We start from the raw sequence: 22,304 nt of genomic DNA on the forward strand, positions 1-22,304 counted from the left end.
TCCCATCTAAGATCTGTTGATTTTCCTCATTTCTCAGAGGTTCTACAGCAATGATTGGGGGGAAAGTAAAATATCTTTTGTTATCTCTGCTCTGAGATCCAAGATTTGGGATCTTTGAGCATAGCAATAGGTTGATGGGGCAAAAAAGGAAAAGCGGAAGTGGTGAGAGAGTCTGACTCATCTCATGGCTAACTTTGGGTCTGTTTATATAAAGATAGGAACTTGTTCTTCATGGTCTTTTCTGGACTCAGAAATTCTCTCCTGCAAAAGTCATCATGAACTCACATGAAAAATAAAGGTGTCAAAAGTATTTCATCACCTGATTTTCTGATTTAACTCTTAACTCTCCTGAGATGGGAGTCTAGACTTTAGGTACAATGAATGTTTTATCATGGCCTCAGGGACTTTGGATTAGTACTTTACATACTAGGATGATTTGCATCTATGAGCTGCACCAGAGGGCAATTGACCAGAGCTAGATTAGACCGGGAGCCAGTTTGATCCCTACTGTTGTTCTGATTTGGGAGGGATGGGCATTATCATAGACCCTTCTCTCCTTGTCCCATTGTCCCTGTGCCTTTGGTATTTCCAAATTACTGATAACTTTTGAGAGAACAGTTGGAGTAGGATCCTTGGAATGGGAATTTTGATGCAAGGGATAGAGAAGTGAATGTTATAATGGGGACTTGACTATGCTAAAAGAGAGAGAGAGAAAAATCTGTTTAGTAGCTCATCAGGAAAAGAAAGACAGAATGAAGTGAAAGCTTTTTAAGGATGAGAGAGTTCTGACTGTGTTAATAAGCAAACAAGCAAACTGCTAATTGGGAGAGATTGAAGATGGAGGAGAAGCTCCTGGACAAGCATTTAAGAAATTTCTTTGTGACAAAAAATTTATGCTAGTTTATGAGGGAAATACAAAGTTTAATTCAACCATGCTCCCTATCTCCTAAATTAAGCCTAGCTCAAAATGTTATTTGCTTTATTTTATATTTCTACAGAATTTGATGCCAATGTGCTATATGATCATAAATCTGGAGCTTTATAAAACTTCAGAGACCATAGTGTCTAATACCTTTATTTTACAGCAGAGGAAACAGCCTTATGTTGGGACATATAACCCAAGGGAGCAAAACCAGAATTTTGTCCCTAAAGGGATTATCAAATCTTGGCTTTTTCTTGCATAAAAAAGGATAAGATTTCCCTACATTCCAAGTGGGTGGTACCTGGGATTAGTGGTTTGGGGATTCTTAGCTAGGACATTGACATTGACTTCTATGGAGAAACAGATTCTTTTTTATTATTTCACTGTACCATAATGATTGAGCAATGATGGTGATGGAGAGATGCTGGCCCTGAGAATGGATTTCTGTTCTCTCAGGTGTACTTAATTTTAGGGTGCTTTTTCTTAGGGTCAGGGCTCTAATAAGTCTGCAAAGCAGGAAAACTTATTATTTTATTGAAGCACACCATCTCACTATATCATTTATGTCCTCCCTTAGAGAATAAATTGTAGTCATCTCTTCTCATCTCTAGGATTAAATATAAAATTTTGTTTGGCTTTTTAAAAGTTCTTCATAGCCTGACTCCTCCTAACCTTTCTTTTTTATGTATTGCTCCCTTCAGTGACACTGGCCTCCTTGCTACTCCACATACTTGCCATTCCATCTCCTGACCAATATGATACAGCACTTTGATGTGGCAGCCAAAACAGCTAATACTGGGCTTCATTAAGCATAGCTTCTGGAAATAGGGAGGTGATACTCCCAGTGTATTATGTCCTTGTTGGACCTTTCTTGGAGTAAGTACAATGCTCAATTCTGGGCATTTATGAGGAATATGGACCAGTTGGAGTCTTCAGAGGAAAACAATGTGTTTTTTTGGTCCTTCGTTCTCAAAGAAAACCAATGATACCATGGGGTGAGGACTTGCTCATGAGTTGGATTTAAGTGAGACAAACTGTGCAAAGTCATCAGCCTCCCCCTCTCTTTTCCGGAGTCATCAAAGTCCAGTGACAGAATATAAGTCAAGAAGAATGTTGATGACTTGGGTTACTGTGAATGATCTTGCTCTTTCCCAGGCTTCAGTTTCTATGACTATGACCTAGATAAGGAATGAAACAAAGATGGCCTAATTTACTAATAGCTATCATGGTAAAGGGCCTTGGTACGCATCATATACAAGGATCAATTGAAAGAACTAGGCTCAGTTTAGCCTAGAGAACAGAAGATTTAGGGAGAAATGATAACTGTATACAAGTATTCAAAGGGCAAAAGCCAAGCATATGGAAGAGATTTTTCTGCTTAGCCCCAGAAGGCACAAGTAGGAGCATCAGGGAAAGTTGAAAACAAGACATTTTAGGCTTTATGTCAGGAAAAGCTTCCTAATAAAAGTGGAATAGATTGCTTGGATAAGTGGAGTTTTTTTTCTTTAGTCTTAGTCAGGGGATATTTATTAAGCACCTACTATGTATTGGGCTCTAGAGAATACAAATAAGAAAAAGATAGTCCTGATCCTCAAGAAGCCTTACAGCCTAATGGGAGAAGACTGTACATGAAAGGAAACCAAAAAAAAAAAGTCCTCCTCACCCTGTCAAGGTATTTGGTCAGGGACATGATGATCATGGATTCAAAACCAAGCACAGTAGTTATTGGGAAATAAAATCACCTGGAAAAGTTTGAGCTTTGTATAAAGGAAGTGTTCATTGCCCCACCCTCTCATTAAAGGGGAGAGGCAACTGAAGGTGTTGAAGAGGTAATGAGTGTGAAAGTTGAATCCATTTCTATGATTTCAGTTGAATTTATCCAAGGGAAAGCATGATAGAAACCAAACAGAGCAGATGATGGGAAATGAAGGCCTCAGCTAGATGGCCATTTGTTGGATGAAATTCCTTTTGTTGTATGGGTTGTACTAGATGACCACTGAAGTCTTTTCCAACTCTACTTATTGTGATTCTATCTACTTTTTCTGTTTTAGTTGTAATTAACTCTAGCTGGAAGCATCTTGACCAAACCAGAATATCCAGAATTTCTCCTTGATTCTATATTCAGTGTCTTGTATTAGATCATCTTAAAATAATATGTTAGCTTTTTCATGTTTATTTGCATTTTCTGTGAATAAACTTGAGGAGGAAAGGCAGAGCAATATTTTACTTTGTAGATAATATTAAATTCTTCAGGGTTTTGAGTCTGACTGGGATAGACTACAGAAAGAAAATATGAATCTGCAAGTGGGTGGAAAAATGGCAGAATTTTAATGTGAGCAAGTGAAAGATAATGCATTAAGGGATTAAAAAAAAAAACCTTAAATTATGCATAGTAGATATTCAACTATCAGTGATGACTCAGGAAAGGCACTTGTGAATCATTGTAGATTATTCTCTCAGGATAGTGTCTCAATGTGCTTCTCTGGCCAAAAAGGCCAATTAGATGCTGGACAGCATCAAGAAGAACCAGAAACTACCATCTTATTCTGATGTAACCCTGTAACTATGTAGATTGTCATGTTTAGAATACTGTGTTCAGTTTTGTGTCTCAAGGGAGATATAAGGAAACTAGAGATGCCTAGAAAAGGGCAACTGAAGCCATAGACAGAAAAGGAGGAGAAGCTAAGTGAAGGGAGTGGTACTAATTGAAGAAAAAATAGTTAAAAGGAAATGTATCACTGGGGAGGAAGAATTATTTATATGGCTTTATGTGGAAAACTGTCTTTAATTTTCCTCTTGTGGAGAAAACATTAAAAAACTTAATTCTCCTAGGCAATTCTTAATTTTTAAAAAATTCTGAGATATTATCTTTTTTTTTTTTTTGCTGGGAGAAACTTGGTAAAAATAGAGGGCAAGGATTGACATGATTTGCACATAATAGGTATTCAGTAAATATTTGTTATGCATTCATGACCTCCATTTACTAAAATACCTCCTGAAGGAAAAAGAAAAATATTCCTTTTGTTTAGAGTACCTATAGTTATGAAACACCCTTTGGTGACACATGCCTCTAGAAAGGACATGATTTCAAATGACATGGTGAGAATTTGGAGCATAAAGGAATGGGAAGAGGCCAAATAGCACAGCATCTGTGAAATTAAAAACACACATTGTCATGTGTATTGCATCTAGTCCTGATTAGGGCACCTTCCCCAGGTTTCATGTATATTTTTCCTGTCACTGAGGATTTGTTGGGAAAAATGTTCAAGGACTTTATTCTTCATGCTCTTTGCTCTATTATTGGCCATCAAGTAAATTGGTATTTCCTCTTTCTTAGTTCAGCCTGCACAGAATTTAGACTTGTATCTTAGAACTGGAAAATAGAAAATCCTGAGGGATATGCACATCTGTGTGTGTCTATGTGAAACATATGTAAATATTTACCATAACAAAGTAATTAGCTTCATCAGTCACAGATAAATGTTGCTAAAACATACGACAAAAGACTAAGAAAATGAAATTAAAAACAATATGAAATATATTTTCCTATTTAGCTTGTTATAACTTTTAGTCCCTAAACTTTCTCTCACAACATATTTCCAGCTGTTAACTAAAGTCCCATTGAGAGGTTTCTATTCATATTGCTTTATTTTTCCTAATAAGTAAAAAAACCACCAGGTTTTAAAATGCTCCTGGCTTGTTTCTGTCTCAGTGTTCAGAGCAGCTGGTTTCCTCATCTCAGAAGCATAAAGCAATTTTCTTCTGGACTCAACACTATCCTCTATGGGTTTTTTTTTTTTTTTTTTCCCTGAACCAGCCTCTTCTTTTTTGATTTTTTTTTTTTTCCTGGAGAATGCCTCCTTTCCAGTTTTCTGCTCATAGTCAATGTCCCTGAGAACTTTGGAGTTGAAATCAATCTCTTCTGAAATCCATTTACAACTAACATGAACTATATTTGTTTTGAACATAACATTTACACGTACAAGTTAAACAAATAGATGTTTCCCATTCTGTGAAACAAATAAAACAAAATTGTAATTTAATCATTTTTAACTAAACCAAGAAGGTATTAATTCACTATAATACAATTTTAAGGTTTTGTTTATATTTGCAGAATCACTTAATTATAATGTTTTTATTAATATGTTGCTAGATAAATTTATCTTGCCTTTTATTCAGTGGATCATTACAAACCAACATGCATTCATTGAGAATATGTATGTCATGCCAAAATAATTTCCGTTCTTCACAAGATTACTAGATTAATAAGGTAAATACTATAGAAATAGTATACATAGATTTCAATAAGCCATTTGACAGTCAGTCCCTCACAGTATCTTTTGTAATGAGATGGAAAGACCTGGGCTGAGTAATAATGGTATATTTATTTAGATTTGGAATCCATGTCCAGACCCAGAGAGTAGCAATCAATGAATTGAAGCTGTAGTAGAAAGTTTTTGTAGAAATATCCTGTGGCTTTTTTTTTTGGGGGGGGGAAGAGCGGCGGGAACTGTTTGTTCAACACTTTGTCAAGGGACAGTGAAGATGACCTGTAGCACATTTAATACTGTCTCTATGCTCAGTCTCTCCATTCCCCCACCCCAACTCTGAGAGTATGTGAAAGAGAGCCAGCATGATAGTTGCAACTGACATCCTCTGAATTCATGAGATTACAGACCTCCTTGAAAATAAGAGTAATTCTTGTGTCAGTTCTCCTGGTAGTGTTACTTCTCTCTGTATCATGTCATATGTATTTTTTTTTATTATTCTCTAAATTCTACACAATCTTCTTTGGCTTCTTTATTTAATAACAATTCCTTGACGACATCCTTTGCTTCTGTCCTTTTTAGGAGTTTGTTCCTTGGTGGTTATATGTTGCTGTTTGTTCACATCCACCATGTACGCCTCTTTACTGACCTATCTGTTATTTATCTTCAGCTTTTTGGAGACTAGGGTGTTCCATATTATGCTACTATTTAGAAATGTCAGTAACTGGGTCATAGAACAGGTTTATTTGTGTTGTTATGCTACCCAAAGACATCTGAAAGATTTTGACATGTGAATACCTTTCTATAAAAGCATTTTTAAGGTGTTGGTGTATTCTGCCAAGTTAAATGTCTTTTCAACAAACACAATGGCATCTTCTATTCATTATGTCTCAGTTGAGATAGTTGGATTCCTTATTGAATATTGCTTGTGAAAACTTCCTTATCCCTGCTGATTTTCTCAGCAAGGATGCCCTTGGTTTATGTATAGATGACATTCATTAAAATTTTGTTATCTATGAGGGCATATGACAGTTTTTAAAATTCTCTTGATTGCCTTTTTTCAGTATTAGGAAGGTCTGAAGTTTTTGCCATATTTTTATGGATCTGTTATTTTTCCTTCTATCAGTTCATGCTTTGTTTACAGGGACCTCAATGCCTTCACAACTATATTACCTTCAGCACACATCCCTTTTAAATGTATTTGGTCTGTTCTGGATGCTTGTCTTGTCTTTGTGCTTTAGTTTCTTTTCTACTTCATTGAAATCACCTTAGGGATTATGATGTTAGGGTCCAAGGGTAATGAGCGGTTCATTATGAAAGAGAAAGCCGTTGAAATGTTTTTGGCAATTGTTCTATTTTCTTCTGTTAACAAAATACAAGATTTTTGCTGTTCTTCACATTCGGGGCAAAGATACTGAAATTGGTTTGTTATTCCCTTTTCCAATTCATTTTACAAATTAGGAAACAGAGACAAATAGGTTTAAGTGACTTGGTCAGGGTCACACAGCTAGTAAGTGTCAGACCAGGGGCTCTATCCGTTTTACCATCTAGCATCTTCCATAAAAGTACAAGATAACAATAATAAAAAGGGAAATTTTAAAAAATAGTACAAAAGGAAACATGGTTTCATGTTCTGAAAAACTACCAGCTTACTGGCTTACTATGTTGCCTGTACCAAGCCACATGCTGGAGATACAAAGCAAAAAACAAAATACTACAATCCCTGTCCTCAAGGAATTATGTTCTCTCAGAGGAGACCACATCTACACAAATAAGCATGTACCAAGGCATTTCAGTAGGGAGGCACCAGAAGCTGAGTAAAGCAGGATAGGCTTCATGTACAAGATAGAGTCTGAGCTGAGCTTTAAAGGGAAGGAGGGATAGTTAGATTTCCACTATTATCTGAAATCTAAACTCTTAGATATATTTCAGTTCTAAACAACTCTCTCGTTTCCCATGGCTTTTTATAGGAAGCTCTTAAACTGACAAGTTGTAAGAAATTTCTCTCATCTTTACTTGTAGATAGACATGTGGATTTCTCCTAAATTAAAATTATATATAATGTTCTTCCTTTTCTTTTCTTTTCTTTCTTTCTTTCTTTCTTTCTTTCTTTCTTTCTTTCTTTCTTTCTTTCTTTCTTTCTTTCTTTCTTTCTTAATCAATCATCATCAGCATGGATCTCTATAATTTTATATTATATTTATTATAATATATTTAGAAATGAGATAGTTCATTCATAAATCTAACTGTTCAGATAGAAAATAGAGCCTCTTAATATTTTTTGAATAATTTGAAGAATCTGGTATTTCATTAGGGTCTATTTCATCCACCAATGTTTATGCTGTCCTTCTATAATGCCACATTATGTACAGTTCTTATCCATAACCTTCCATAGAAGATCCATCCAATTTACTAAGCAGCTTTCCTATGACTCTTTTAATATGTCAGAGAGAACCAGAGTAGCATTCAAGCTACCCATCTGTTATTTCTTATTTGTGTTCCACACACAGACTTTCTTGGCCATACATATCCTCAATTATATTTTCTACTATGTTCTTTCTCTGCGCAAATCATTGCTGATAGCATATACCAACCATATGCATTTCATTGCCCCTTTGGTCATTTATAATCTCCATTTTTTCCAAGATAACTATGTTCCATGATTCATAATCATGTAGGCTCACTAAAGTATATTAGTGTTAAAGAAATGTTAATGAACATCTGAGGATTGTTGAAAGCGTTGCCCAGTTTCCCACACACAACCCAGTTTGATCCCCTAATCAATTTTAGGCCTAGCTTATTGTCTGTCCATCCATAGTACTTGCTCAAAAAAAATATATATATTTATGAACTTATTCATTGAGCTGCCCATCTAGTTAAAAGTCATAGTGTGGGGCTACAGTTGTTTTTCCATTTTATCTTATTCAGTGTAGGTAGTTTATTTCTACCCTTATTTGCTGTCTTTTTTTTTTTTAAACCAAGGAAGCTTTTTAAGTGATGAGGCTCAGTGCAATTTAATTCCTCAGGTTCATATTTGTTCTGGCTATTTAAGTTCCAAATGATAAAATAGGAAGTGGTATGATTATAATGTGGATTGTATTTTTGACTAGAGAAGGCTATAAAAATAAGTGTGTGTGTGTGTGTGTGTGTGTGTTCGTATAGAAAGGATAATAGAAAAATCCTGGACTCCAGAAGTCAGAAAGTCTGGGATCTATAGCAATGGTACCATTAATGAATCATGCAACTTTGGGCTGATTGCTTTGCCACTCTGGGCTTCATTTTCTTATTCTAGAAAATGAAAGTGCTTGATGACTATCTTCAAGATACTAAACTCTCTAAACTTAATGATTTTCACTCAATTATGCTCCTATAATTCTATACTGGTTCTTTAGTGAAATTACCATTTTACAGAAAATAATTTTAATGTTTAATGGTATTTTTTTTTTTAATCACTGAATCATTATAGTAGCCGCAATGTTTCTGGACCCCTAACTCTGATGCTTTCTTGTATAAATGACTTGAGAAAATTAGCATATGGGTGCTTTAATGAAATTACCAACTATTTTATAGAAATTAATGTCAATATTTAATAATGTTTTATAACTAAAACATCATAGCAGCCACAATACTCTGGGGCCTCTTAGCTATAACTAAAGGAAACTATCAGGTGCTGTTTCTCAAAAAATAATCATAAATTTCACAGTGAATGTTATTCACCAAGTCCAATAGAATATTATATTCCAAGGTAAAAACCTTTAAAAAATGAAAAATGTTAATTTTTCAAGGTAGTACTTTGGTACTTTTATATTAACATTAATTAAGTAGAAGTCCCATCTTTCAAATTAAGATGTTTAAAATATTAATCTGCTCACAGGAAGACTTCTCGAATCAAATTTTTAAAGGATAGTTTTTAAGAGCAATTTTCCCAGGATAGGTGACTCCAAGTAGGAGACCATTCATGCCTACAGATTTGTGATTCAGATTGTTTTGGGGATTGTTATGACAGTCTACCTTTTCCACACTAGTGATTACTTTGGTTTTTATCGAGCCCTATTGGGTCCCTAGTTGATTTCAGAGTTTAATGGTGTTTGGTTACAGGGCTGATTTGATATATTTTGACTCTTGGGAAGTCTAAATGGGAAGCTGGGAATGAAGTGGGAAGTAGAAGCTGAAAATAAGCCTTATTTTGAATTGTTTTGTTAATCAAACTACTGCTTGCTTAAGATTATTAAGGAATAGAAATTGTAAACTTGAATGGCACCTGAAAAAGGGAGGGACATTTTGGAATGAGAAGGTAGGACTGGATGTAGGGTAGAGGATTTGAATAAAGAATGGCATGAATAAAGCTACCAGAATTAGTTTGGATTTTTCAGATTTTTTTTTTTTTAAATAATTGTAACTTTTTATTGACAGAACCCATGCCAGGGTAATTTTTTACAACATTATCTCTTGCACTCACTTCTGTTCCGATTTTTCCCTTCCCTCCTTCCACTCCCTCCCTCACATGGCAAGCAGTCCTATACATGTTAAATATGTTACAGATATGTTTTAGATACAATATATGTGTGTAGAACCGAACAATTCTCTTCTTGCACAGGGAGAATTGGATTCAGAAGGTAAAAATAACCCTGGAAGAAAAACAAAATGCAAACAGTTGATATTCATTTCCCAGTGTTCTTTCTTTGGGTGTAGCTGCTTCTGTCCATCATTCATCAAAAACTCAGGTCTCTTTGTCAAAGAAATCCACTTCCATCAGAATACATCCTCATACGGTATCGTTGTTGAAGTATGCAATGATCTCCTGGTTCTGCTCATTTCACTCAGCATCAGTTCGTGTAAGTGTCTCCAAGCCACTCTGTATTCATCCTGCTGGTCATTTCTTACAGAACAATAATATTCCATAACATTCATATACCACAATTTACTCAACCATTCTCCAATTGATGGGCATCCATTCAATTTCCAGTTTCTAGCCACTACAAACAGGGCTGCCTCAAGCATTTTGGCACATACAGGTCCCTTTCCCTTCTTTAGTCTTGTTGGGGTATAAGCCCAGTAGAAACACTGATGGATTAAAAGGTATGCACAGTTTGATAACTTTTGGGGCATAATTCCAGATTGCTCTGGATGGTTGGATTCGTTCACAACTCCATCAACAATGCATCCAATGTCTCAGTTTTCCCACATCCCCTCCAACATTCATCATTATTTTTTCCTGTCATTTTAGCCAATCTGACAGGTGTGTAGTGGTATCTCAGAGTTGTCTTAATTTGCATTTCTCTGATCAATAGTGATTTGGAACACTTTCATATAAGTGGAAATAGTTTCTTTCTTTCTTTCTTTTTTTTTTTTAATTTTTATTTAATAATAACTTTATATTGACAGAATCCATGCCAGGGTAATTTTTTTTTACAACATTATCCCTTGCACTCGTTTCTGTTCCGATTTTTCCCCTCCCTCCCTCCACCCCCTCCCCTAGATGGCAAGCAGTCTTATATATGTTGGATATGTTGCAGTATAGCCTAGATACAATATATGTTTGCAGAACCGAACAGTTCTCTTGTTGCACAGGGAGAATTGGATTCAGAAGGTAAAAATAACCCGGGAAGAAAAACAAAAATGCAGATAGTTCACATTTGTTTCCCAGTGTTCTTTCTTTGGGTGTAGCTGCTTCTGCCCATCATTTATCAATTGAAACTCAGTTAGGTCTCTTTGTCAAAGAAATCCACTTCCATCAAAATATGTCCTCATACAATATCGTTGTCGAAGTGTATAATGATTTCCTGGTTCTGCTCATTTCACTCAGCATCAGTTCATGTAGGTTTCTCCAAGCCTCTCTGTATTCATCCTGCTGGTCATTTCTTACAGAACAATAATATTCCATAATATTCATATACCACAATTTACCCAGCCATTCTCCAATTGATGGGCATCCATTCATTTTCCAGTTTCTAGCCACTACAAACAGGGCTGCCACAAACATTTTGGCACATACAGGTCCCTTTCCCTTCTTTAGTATTTCTTTGGGGTATAAACCCAGGAGAAACACTGCTGGATCAAAGGGTATGCACAGCTTGATAACTTTTTGGGCATAATTCCAGATTGCTCTCCAGAATGGTTGGATTCGTTCACAACTCCACCAACAATGCATTAGTGTTCCGGTTTTCCCGCATCCCCTCCAACATTCATCATTATTTTTTCCTGTCATCTTAGCCAATCTGACAGGTGTGTAGCGGTATCTCAGAGTTGTCTTAATTTGCATTTCTCTGATCAATAATGATTTGGAACACTCTTTCATATGGGTGGTAATAGTTTCAATTTCATCATCTGAAAATTGTCTGTTCATATCCTTTGACCATTTATCAATTGGAGAATGGCTTGATTTCTTTTAGAGTCAATTCTCTATGTATTTTGAAAATGAGGCCTTTATCAGAACCTTTAACTGTGAAGGTGTTTTTCGAGTTTGATGCTTCCCTTCTAATGTTGTTTGCGTTAGTTTTGTTTGTACAAAGGCTTTTTAATTTGATATAATCAAAATTTTCTATTTTGTGATCAGTGATGTCTCTAGTTCATCTTTGGTCACAAATTTCTTCCTCTTCCACAAGTCTGAGAGATAAACTATCCTATATTCCTCTAATTTATTTATAATCTTGTTCTTTATGCCTAAATCATGGACCCATTTTGATCTTATCTTGGTATATAGTGTTAAGTGTGGGTCCATGCCTAATTTCTGCCATACTAATTTCCAGTTTTCCCAGCAGTTTTTGTCAAATAATGAATTCTTATCCCAAAAGTTAGGATCTTTAGGTTTGCCAAACACTAGATTACTATAGTTGACTATTTTGTCTTGTGAACCTAACCTTTTCCACTGATCAACTAATCTATTTCTAAGCCAATACCAAATGATTATGGTGACTGCTGCTTTATAATATAGTTTTAGATCAGGAACAGCTAGGCCACTTTCATTTGATTTTTTTCCCATTAATTCCCTTGAGATCCTCAACCTTTTGTTCTTCCATATGATTTTTATTATTATTTTTTCTAGATCATTAATATAGCACTAAATAAATAAATTAGTTTAGGGAGTATTGTCATCTTTATTATATTCGCTCGGCCTATCCAAGAGCACTTAATATTTTTCCAATTATTTAAGTCTAATTTTATTTGTGTGGAAAGTTTTTTGTAATTTTGCTCATATAATTCCTGATTTTCCTTTGGTGGATAGATTCCCAAATATTTTATGCTGTCGACAGTTATTTTGAATGGAATTTCTCTTTGTATTTCTTGCTGTTGGATTTTGTTGGTGATGTATAAAAATGCTGAGGATTTATGGGGATTTATTTTGTATCCTGCAACTTTGCTAAAGTTATGAATTATTTCTAATAGCTTTTTAGTAGCGTCTCTGGGGTTCTCTAAGTATACTATCATATCATATCATCTGCAAAGAGGATCCTTCAGATTTAAAATAGTTATCTAGGCAAGCCTAATTTCTTTCCTAACCAAATGCTGCTTCTTCACTTGAAAGAAGAAAAGAAGAAAAGATCAAAAGGATATTCTGATATATTCCTTAACTTCTTCATTCTTCCTCAATTAACAATCAGGAAGGATTTCATTATTTCTGCATCTTTTAAAAAAATATGGTATTTGAATTGATAACAGTCAACCATAATGAATTAAAAATGAGTTTGAGTTAAAAAAAGTTTGAGTCTCAAACTGTAAAATCATGTTAGAATGAACACATTGATAGTAATGAGTTCTTAATTTTAAAAATTTCCCTTAAGATTGTTACTTTCTAAATTCTAGGTTAGACCTGGAAATTGCAGGCTACTAAGCTTTTTCTAATGTATATTTCCATGATTTAGTAAAACCTGATCTATCCTTGGGAAATTAGGAGGCAATGAAAAGATATGTGTCTTTCTTTCAAAATATTGCCTCAATATTAATTTCTTTATGGGATTTCAATTCATGAAATAGTTCCTGGAATAAAATAAAAAGTTTGGATCAGGTGAATGCTACACTCCTTTCTATTTCTAAATCTATGACCCCATTCACATAGCAAGAACTTAGTAGATGCTTCTTGAATGGTTATCAATCAAGGATCTAATGAAAATTTATTACTTTATACCTAGCACTTGGTTAGGTCAGATGAGGAATGCATAAGAAATATAAGGCAGTCATTTTTACCTTCAAGTCCTTTATGATGGAGAATCAAGACATGAAATGGAGAAAAACTAAATGTTTAGTTTAGACTTTTAGTGTAATAGAAATTCAGAGAAGGGAGTGTTATTCAGTTTGGAAAAAAGTAAGGCTTGCCCTGAACCTTTTAGAATGGGTAGGAATGGGTAGATGGAGAAAAGAAGGACATACTTTTCTGGGAGAATAAAAGCATATGTAAAAACTAAAAGGAAGGCATATATCATATATCATGGCAAATTTGGTGGATAATAAGGAACCTGACCTGCTTAGAACAATGTATTCATGCTGAAGAATAGTAGTAAATATGAACAGTTGGGATGGGATTTGTCAAGGATCATCCAGAAATTCAACAAAGGTGGTTGATTATGACACAGGCAACCAAGGGGAAGACAATGTGATTTCCTTTGCAGGAGAACCTATATGAAGGAAGGAGTGTGGTAGGAAGACATCAGTTTATTAAACAAGGGTTGGAGCCCTGGATAGACTAGGGGTGGTAGTGGCAGTGGGGAATGAACAGGGATGAATGGATGGAGAAGGTACCAGAAAACTTTGGAAGCAAAAAGTATTTTTAGTATATACTCACTGGTTATAGAGAGGAAGAGAGATGAGTCAAAGAAGACTCTTACGTTTTCAAGCCTGATGTGTGAAAGAAATGGGAAAGATTGTAAAGAGGAGGAGGGAGAAAGGAATGATGTAATTCATTGAAGAAAATACTTTATGTCATAGGATAGGGGGATTTAGAGCTAAAAGAGAGACTCTAGTTCAGCTCTTTCATTATACAGTAAGGAAATGGAGACCCACAGTAGTTAAGTGACTAGTCCAAGTCTATGCCTTTCTCTATACCAGAGGTTTTTTTGTTTTTTTGTTTTTTTTGGTGGGCCTGCTTCTCTACATTGGCACATGGTTTGAATGGAGTTTGGGGGACAAGAGGTGCACGGGATAAGAGATGGATTTGTTGGTGATTCCTCCCTGCACAACGATCTTACCTCCTCCTGATGCCTATCTTTACTTTAAAACTCAAGATTCTGGGGGGAAAATATATAAAATTGCTTGATTATCAATTAACTACTCTAGCTCTCAGCAATTTTACAACCTGCTTAAAACACACACACACACACACACACACACACACACACACACAAATAGCAACCAGCAACCAACAAACTTCCTTTAATGATTTATTAATATTTTATTTGTTGTATTTTTTAAAAAATACTTCTTTGGCTTTATTCCCAGGAGACTCATTAATTCCAGTATTTCTGAAGGCAAGGTTTAAAAAGAAATCTTCTTGTTATGCAGTGCTTTGAAAAAGCAGGGAATGTGTCATCTTTCACAAACTCATATGTTTGTTTCTCCTATCTCTCCCTATTTCAGAGAACAACCCATCTTCACCACCAGAGCACATGTTTTCCAAATAGACCCCAGCACTAAGAAGAACTGGATGCCTGCAAGCAAGCAGGCAGTCACCGTTTCCTACTTCTATGACAGCACAAGAAACAGCTATCGGATTATCAGTGTGGATGGAGCCAAGGTAGGAGGATGCACTAGCGTCCATGTCCATGACTTAACTACCTGTTGATGTATACCAGGGCTCCCTCACTCAGAAGAAGATGGGGAACTGAGCTACCACTGGAATGGCTGATTAATATTCATGAGTACAATATCTGAGGGCAAAGGGCTTTTTACCCACCCCTGTATTGAGTCTTATTTAACCTCCTTTTGATTGGCTACTCAAAAATACTTAATAAAAGATCCCAGACCGTTTTGTCTGCCTTAGTACATTGAGGAATGATACAGCCACTCATAGCAGCTGGCCATTCATAACTTTTCTATTACTTAGAAAGAGGTTACCTGTTTTGCAGTTAGCTATGTTAACATAATGAGAGTAATCCTTGAGCCAAGCCAAAGTCACGACCCAGAATAGCAGTGTGTTGGGACACATGTCTTTTACCTTTTGTGTGTGTATCTACTACATTGCTTTGTACGTTCTCAAAAATGCTGTAATTAGATCAACTTTGCATTTTTCTTATTTTTTTTATTTTTCTTATTCCTTGAAATCACAAATTTGACACATATTTGTATGGCATAATGCTTCTGTAGAAAGTAATTAAAACTATATGAAACTAGACCCAAAAATTATATAAAATTATATTTTCAGCCCTGAACTCCATCCTCAGTCCTTATGTCTATTTTCAGACTTAACCTGTGATCACATTAAACTGAAGATACTTAAAATGAAACTAGTCATCTCCAATCTTTCCACTTATTTTTACAACAACAACAAAATACCTTTTCCTAATTCTCAATTTTCCTATTTCTGTGTTTTTTAGTCTATCAGATTTGAAAACTGGAATTATTATTGAATCTGCTTCTCTCTTATCCAGTAACTACTTAGCTTATCCAACAACTCTTACCCAGTAACTAAACATCTTTTATTTTATCTTTTTTATTTCTTATTACTACTACCATATTGTAAACCCTTACTATCTCATGCTTAGACTATTATAGAAAACTTCTAACTGGATATTTCCCCTTTATGTTCCATTCAAATTCCACTTTATCCATTATATGCTGTCAGATGAATCTTTCTATAACATTATTTAACACAATAAAGCTTGAGCATCTGGATCAGGAAGAGTGAGCACATAGCAAGCATCATTGCAGGCTGTGTTTTGCTCCCTAATCTGAAAATGGGACATTCTTGCAGTAAATTATTAGATGGTCTTTTGGGTTCATAATAGATCCCAATCAATTGGAAAAAAATAAAATAAAATGTAAGAGATCCCAGTCTACTGTTTGGTGATCTCTGCCTTAAGACAGATTCTTCAGTTATAGCAAGTTTCACTGCATGTCCTTGCACTCCGAAGGGATTTGAAAGAATGAATAAAGTATTTAATAATTGTTTACTGTGTGCAAAGCACCACTCCAAGTGCTAGGGATACAAATAGAAAAGCAAGACAGTCCCTACTCTCAGATTTCACTTATATTCTAACGGAGGAGACAACAGACATATGGAAGGTTTCCACTATAAGTCAAATGGAAAAGCCCTGTGGGTTCTTAGGTGGCAGTAGCAAAGCACCTGTTAATATCTCTTTCCTTAATGGTATTTCCACTGATAAAATCATATCAGGTTCTAATGTAGGACTGTTTGACAACGCCAAGGACTTTGGTGGCAAGAACTTTTTTTCTGGGTTTTCAGTAGCTCTGACAATTAACCCTTGCAGGCTTCATCTACAGAGATTGCCTCCCAGGATGCTGAGGAAGCACTGCCCTTCCAGAGGCTCTCGGGCTCAGCCCCGAGCTGTGTCCTGGGGGACTGAGGGGAATCATGGTCATGATGCTGGGGTTCTCCCATCTGCCTAGCACGCGCTGCTTCTGTTCTTCCCCCTCAGTAGCTTGCTGCTTCAGCGAGGCTGGCTTGCCTGCCCTGCATTTGGCAGTTGGTTATCGTTGGTCTTGGTAACTGGTCCCTTCTGCTCTGGAGTTATTCCTTCGGCTGTGACCTTGGGGACTGGTCCGGAGCAGGACTGGTGGTCTGGGAGGTGCTGCCGCGGCCAGGGCTCGTGTGCGTGTCGGTGACAGTTGGTCAGCAATTGTCCCTGCTGCTGATGAGGAATGTGTATCGCTTTTTACAGAGATGTGTCCCCTCAATGATTGATGTGGGAGCTGGGCTAGGAGCGGGTTTGGTGATTTGGGTTTTATTGCTATCCCCAGGGCTCCTGGCCTCAAAGTCCTGGCCTATTTCCATGAGAGTCTAAAGAGAAATAAATGATGGTTAAAGCAGTGAGGGTGGAGGTGATTTGATTTTCCTGGCTTGTGCCGCCTCTTGTTTCTCCCTCAGGGGACCTTGCTGTTTTGGCTTAGCTGACTGGCTCCTCAGTAGTCGCTTTCTCTGATGATGGCTTTGAGGACTGAGCTAGAAGCAAGGCCAGTAATTTGGGAGATGCTGCTGCTCCTCCCAGGACTCCTGTATCTATCTGACTGACTGTTGGTGGCTTCACAACAATTTCCCCCCTCACCAAAAGCTGTGGAGTTGTGGCTGGAAGCAGGTCTGGTGATTTGGGGGACACTGCTCTTCCCAAAAACGAAGTGTAGGGTAGAGTCTGTGCCCTCAAAGTATTGGTAAATGATGTTCCTTTTTTCTTTTTTTCTTCAATGATGTTACTCTCCCATATAGAAAATATGATTTTCTATAACTTTCTTCCTTATATGTTTTGAATCACAGAATCATATAGGTCAAAGAAATCTTAGAAAGAATCTGGCTCTACTTTCTCATTTGAAAAATGAAGAAACTGAAGGCCATTATTGATAAACTGACTTTTCCCAAGGTTAGGTAGCCTAATAGTGGCAGCACCAAATTGAAAACTCTTTCCTCCTTACTATTCATTCCCATTATGCCATGTTGTATCTTGGATATATATAGAAAATTTTCTTGATATTAGTTCTAATAGATTATAATTTCATATGTGTGGATTTAAACTTTCATAAAAATTTAGAATTGGAAGGAAACTTGCTGAATATGGCCAACAAAAGGCAAATTACCTTTTAAAAAAAAAAAAACAAAACTTTCTCTTGGGATTTTTGGCTAGCTATTAAACCCCAAATCATTTCACTTCTCTGTGATGTTGATCTTGAGCCCTCCTGGGGTGTCACCTAACCATTTTGAAGAAGGGTAGTGACTCAAGATGGCCTATTTTCTTCCATTAAAGCTAATCCTGTTAGTTTATCTACTACCCCTGAGATGAGTTTATACTTGTAATTTGGAATGTTGTACTATCAAGGGATGTATTGGACTTAATTATAGATAAAAACTACTTTCCCGGAGAAAGTACTTCAGCTTTGTTAGCTGAGCTATTAGTCGCTTGGTGAAGTGTTAGTAGCACTCTGAGTGTATAGTTAAGGGCCTTCCATATAAAAAGAGGATGATGAACAGGATAAAAATCAGAAAACAGAGAAATCAGAGATAAGGGAAATCATCTCGATATTTTACTAGTTAACTTGTTAGACACCAGTAGAAAAGTAGTTTACATTTCCAGGTCTAGCACAAGACTTAAAGGGTAACACTATTTGTATCTTAGTTCATTGGAATAAGATTTGCTGTGGAGAACTGAAATCTGGACATTAGGAGTCATTGAGATAGTGATAGCCAGACAAAGGATTGAACCCTATACCTACAAAAATTTATTAAGATACTCAGGGGAAGGGTCCTACTGTAATGAAGTTATATTTTTAATTAGAAAAATGCTTAACTATAACAGAAATGCAAATCAAAACAACTATGAGGTTCTACCTCAGGATAATGATTGGAGAGGACAGACATACTAATGTATTCTTGGGATGGTATTGATTATGTCCAACCCATCATGGAATGTAATTTGGATTATCCTAAGAAAGCATATAAAATATTCTTGCTCTTTCCCCCAAGCATCCCATTCTTAGACATATTCTGGAGGAAGAAATGCCCTAAATACAGTGAATTTCATGGAGTCACTTTTTAAGATAGTTAACATCTGGAAATAAAGTAGTTCGTTGAGTGGGAAATGGCTACACTTGAAATGACCAACATCATTATTCACCTTACGCCTTTTCTCTTAATAGATGATAGTCATACTTGGCCCCATCCTGTCCCCTGTCATCCTTGATGATGTCATTATTCATGGTGGTAACCCATTAGTCATGTTGACCATATCCTTTTCAATGCTATTGCTTCTTTATCTCCACTTCAGAAATATCACAAACAGGCATAGGCACATCATTGATCTCATGTTTATAAGGTACTGGTTCACCTTCAAAATCTTGAGGTTCATTATAGCTTTCTTTGATAACTTTCAACCTACCACCAGTCCAAAAACACTTTCATTGTTACTCTCCCTACCAAATTTGTTCTTGATTACTGATTTCACCTCTTTTACTGAGAAGGTGGCAGTTTCCTAGCATATTGTTGCTTATCTCTCTCAATTCAACTCAGCAAAAATTTTTGAGTCTGTACAATGTGTACTTTATTGTTGCTCATTCATTATCAGGTGTCCTTCTCAATACTCATTCTACCTGAGTCATAGCTTCCAAGAGACAGAAGCTTAGAGATCACCTGGTCTAATCTTCCTGGTCTAATCCAATTGGATGCAGGAATCTTCTCTGTACCTTCATAGGAACAGAATCTTTAAAACTTAAAGAGCATGCAATTTACCTCCCTCTTCATATAAAAGAAAAGAAAATGAAGGTCTAGAAAGTTTGCATGATTTTCTCAAGTATAGGTGATAAGCAAAGCTAGGATTGGGACCCTGATCCTTTGACTTCAAATCCAGTACTTCTAGCTATATCATTGATCCCCAAATCTCTCTATTAGACTGGGTAACTTCAGAAGACAGGATTATATTAGTCAGATCTGTTCCCTTTTCTACATGTTGACCTTCAGTTATTTGAACAATTACATAAGGTTCTCATCAGCAGTTTCCTCAATTATCCCTCACTTAAGAGGGTCCTGAATCCCTCACAAATTTCTTCTAAACATCCTTTAGTTTCTCAGGACTCTACTTCAGATATACCTAGAACAGAACAAATATAATGTGATCATTTTGCTCAATGACAGATCAATGCTGAGTCCACTGTGATACTTTGTGTTGTGTACATTATGGATGCAACCTCACATTAACATTTTTGTCAGATAACTGTCTCTACTCTGGCCCATTTCTCACATCTCTTTCCAACCAAAATTGAGATCCTGCCCCTGATCCTGGGCTTTCATTGGGAGGTTTTCAACCTATGTTGCCCAGGACTAGGACCATGACACTTATAGCCATTTCCAAACCATGACACCCCTCCCTGATTTCTAGCTCCTCTTTGTGCTATATCTACCTATAAAAATGTAAATTAGTGTAAGGAGTTTTCTTTCTTGTTTATATTTGTGTCAATGTGTAGAACAATGCCTAGAGCATAGTAGGTGGTTAATAATTTTTTATATATATTCATATTATGCTATTAACTTCCGTAATCTCTTTTGACCTGATTTTTCTCTTTACTTTAAATTGCTTTTTCTAAATTTACCAGACTTAATTCTTCCCAAATCCAGTGGCTTTTTTAAACTTTTATTTGTCTTAACATCTTTGTGGTTGACGCTGTTGACCAGCCCCTTCCTAGAAAGAAGCTACTTTGTGATTACAAATCATTTTAGTTTTCTTTCTACCTCCCAATCCCCTATTTCTTTCTGGGTTTTCTCCCAATTCCCTAAAAGTATAGACATCCCTCATGGTGCAGTTATATACATTTATTAACTTTTGTGCCAAGATGCAATAATACTGCTTTTTTCCATTATGGTAAATAACTTTCACTAATAGTTGTAGATATTTCACACACATCTAAATCATACAAGGGTAATTTTAGCTGATGCTACTGCATACTTCAATCCAAGTGGTGTAACAATGAATTTTCTGTGACACTCCATGAAAATAAGTTACTTAACAGCCCATGCAAGTAGCAGGAAGCACTTAAATAATTCTTTGTTCAAGATATTAAATAAACTAATCCCCAGTTTTGTTGAAAGCAGCTTTACCCCTTTGCTACATTCTCCTTTACAAAATGACATGCACGTAAACTCAGATGGGTTTGTATGATTAATAGTAATATCTGAAGTATGCTTACAGTTAAAATTTTAATAAAGTATTTTAGTGAAGCAGTTACTTTTCCCCTTGAAATATAACAAATCAGACTATAGACTTAACCCAAAAGGTGCAAGGGAGTGCAAAATGAATTTTAATGCTCCAAAGTTCTAGGATGATGAAGTTTCTAACAGCATCAGAAGAGACTTATTCTGCTGCAACCATTTAATGAAACAATCACTGGTTTGAGAGTCTGTAAATCAGAGCAAATCCATAATATAAGAAACACCATCCCTTTGTTCTCAAGGAACTTTTTGGAAACCAAGCAGTAAGAAAGCGAGATCCGATTTACCCATAGAATTCATGGTGTTTCTGTATGACTATATAGAAAACAAGTGACAATAAGGAAGTTGCTAGTTTACTAAGTTGGAATCTATGCATCAATTCCAGAATAAATTAGACTTTTTTGCCCCCCATTTACTCTGTTTTGCTGCAGCCACTGATAGTAAATGGACTTTAAAAAAATAGATATGACATTTGACAAACCTACTTAAAGAGAAACCTTCCTATAAAAGTAGCAGTTTCCATACATTACTAAATGCTTAAAGGTTACCACTGGAATTGAAATTCCTATTTAAAAAAAAATTTCACTACAGCAATTCAAATGTCCATTTTATTGGCAACTTAGAATGCAAGGTATGTTTCTAAATCTAAAACTTAAAAACAAGATATCCTAGGTAAAAAAGGAGTTTTCCAAAGCTGTATTGTATATGCTTTTGGAAATGAACATGTATTATTACATATTATATATGCATATAATACAAGAGGCAACTTACTAAAAACCCCTAATGTTGTTTTTTTTTTTTTTTTTCTTTCTAGAGCCTCTTCCTCTGTAAGCTTTTCTACTCTGACTTCAGGGAGTACTTTGATGATGATTTCCCCATCTGTACCTCTTGTTTAATAAATTCTGATTCTCCATTGGGTATTTCCATGTGGGTGTTTTGCTATCGCTTGAAAATATCTAAGCCTTTTTGAATCCACATTTCAGTACTTGAAGATTATCCACTAATTTTCAGAGCTTTCATTCTTGAATCCAACCCAATCCCACTGAATCTACTGGATGATCTTAATAATCAAATTATGCTTCTGTTTTATGGGCCATTCAGCCTTCTAACCTAATTTTTATTGGTTTTTTAGTGATTTGCATATGATTCTTTGTGACTCCTTTTTAGATAAAGATACTGAAATAATTTCATATTTCCTTCTCCAGCTCATTTTATAGGTGAGGTATTAAAATGAAGAAGGTTAAGTGACTTGACCAGG

At 35.9% G+C, this 22,304-nt stretch overlaps 1 protein-coding gene across 4 annotated transcripts in view; it reads left to right on the forward strand.

The window, feature by feature from the left end:
* HOMER2 (homer scaffold protein 2) overlaps window positions 1–22,304 on the forward strand; it is a 153,417-nt gene that overhangs the window by 77,815 nt on the left and 53,298 nt on the right. For all 4 annotated transcript variants that reach the window (XM_051981195.1, XM_051981196.1, XM_051981198.1 and 1 more), the window contains exon 2: window positions 14,761–14,917. In XM_051981195.1, coding sequence (XP_051837155.1) covers window positions 14,761–14,917 — 157 coding nt within the window. The remainder of the gene's footprint in view (window positions 1–14,760; window positions 14,918–22,304) is intronic.

The sequence above is a fragment of the Antechinus flavipes genome, chromosome 2, assembly GCF_016432865.1.
Source record: "Antechinus flavipes isolate AdamAnt ecotype Samford, QLD, Australia chromosome 2, AdamAnt_v2, whole genome shotgun sequence".
Lineage (NCBI taxonomy): Eukaryota > Metazoa > Chordata > Mammalia > Dasyuromorphia > Dasyuridae > Antechinus > Antechinus flavipes.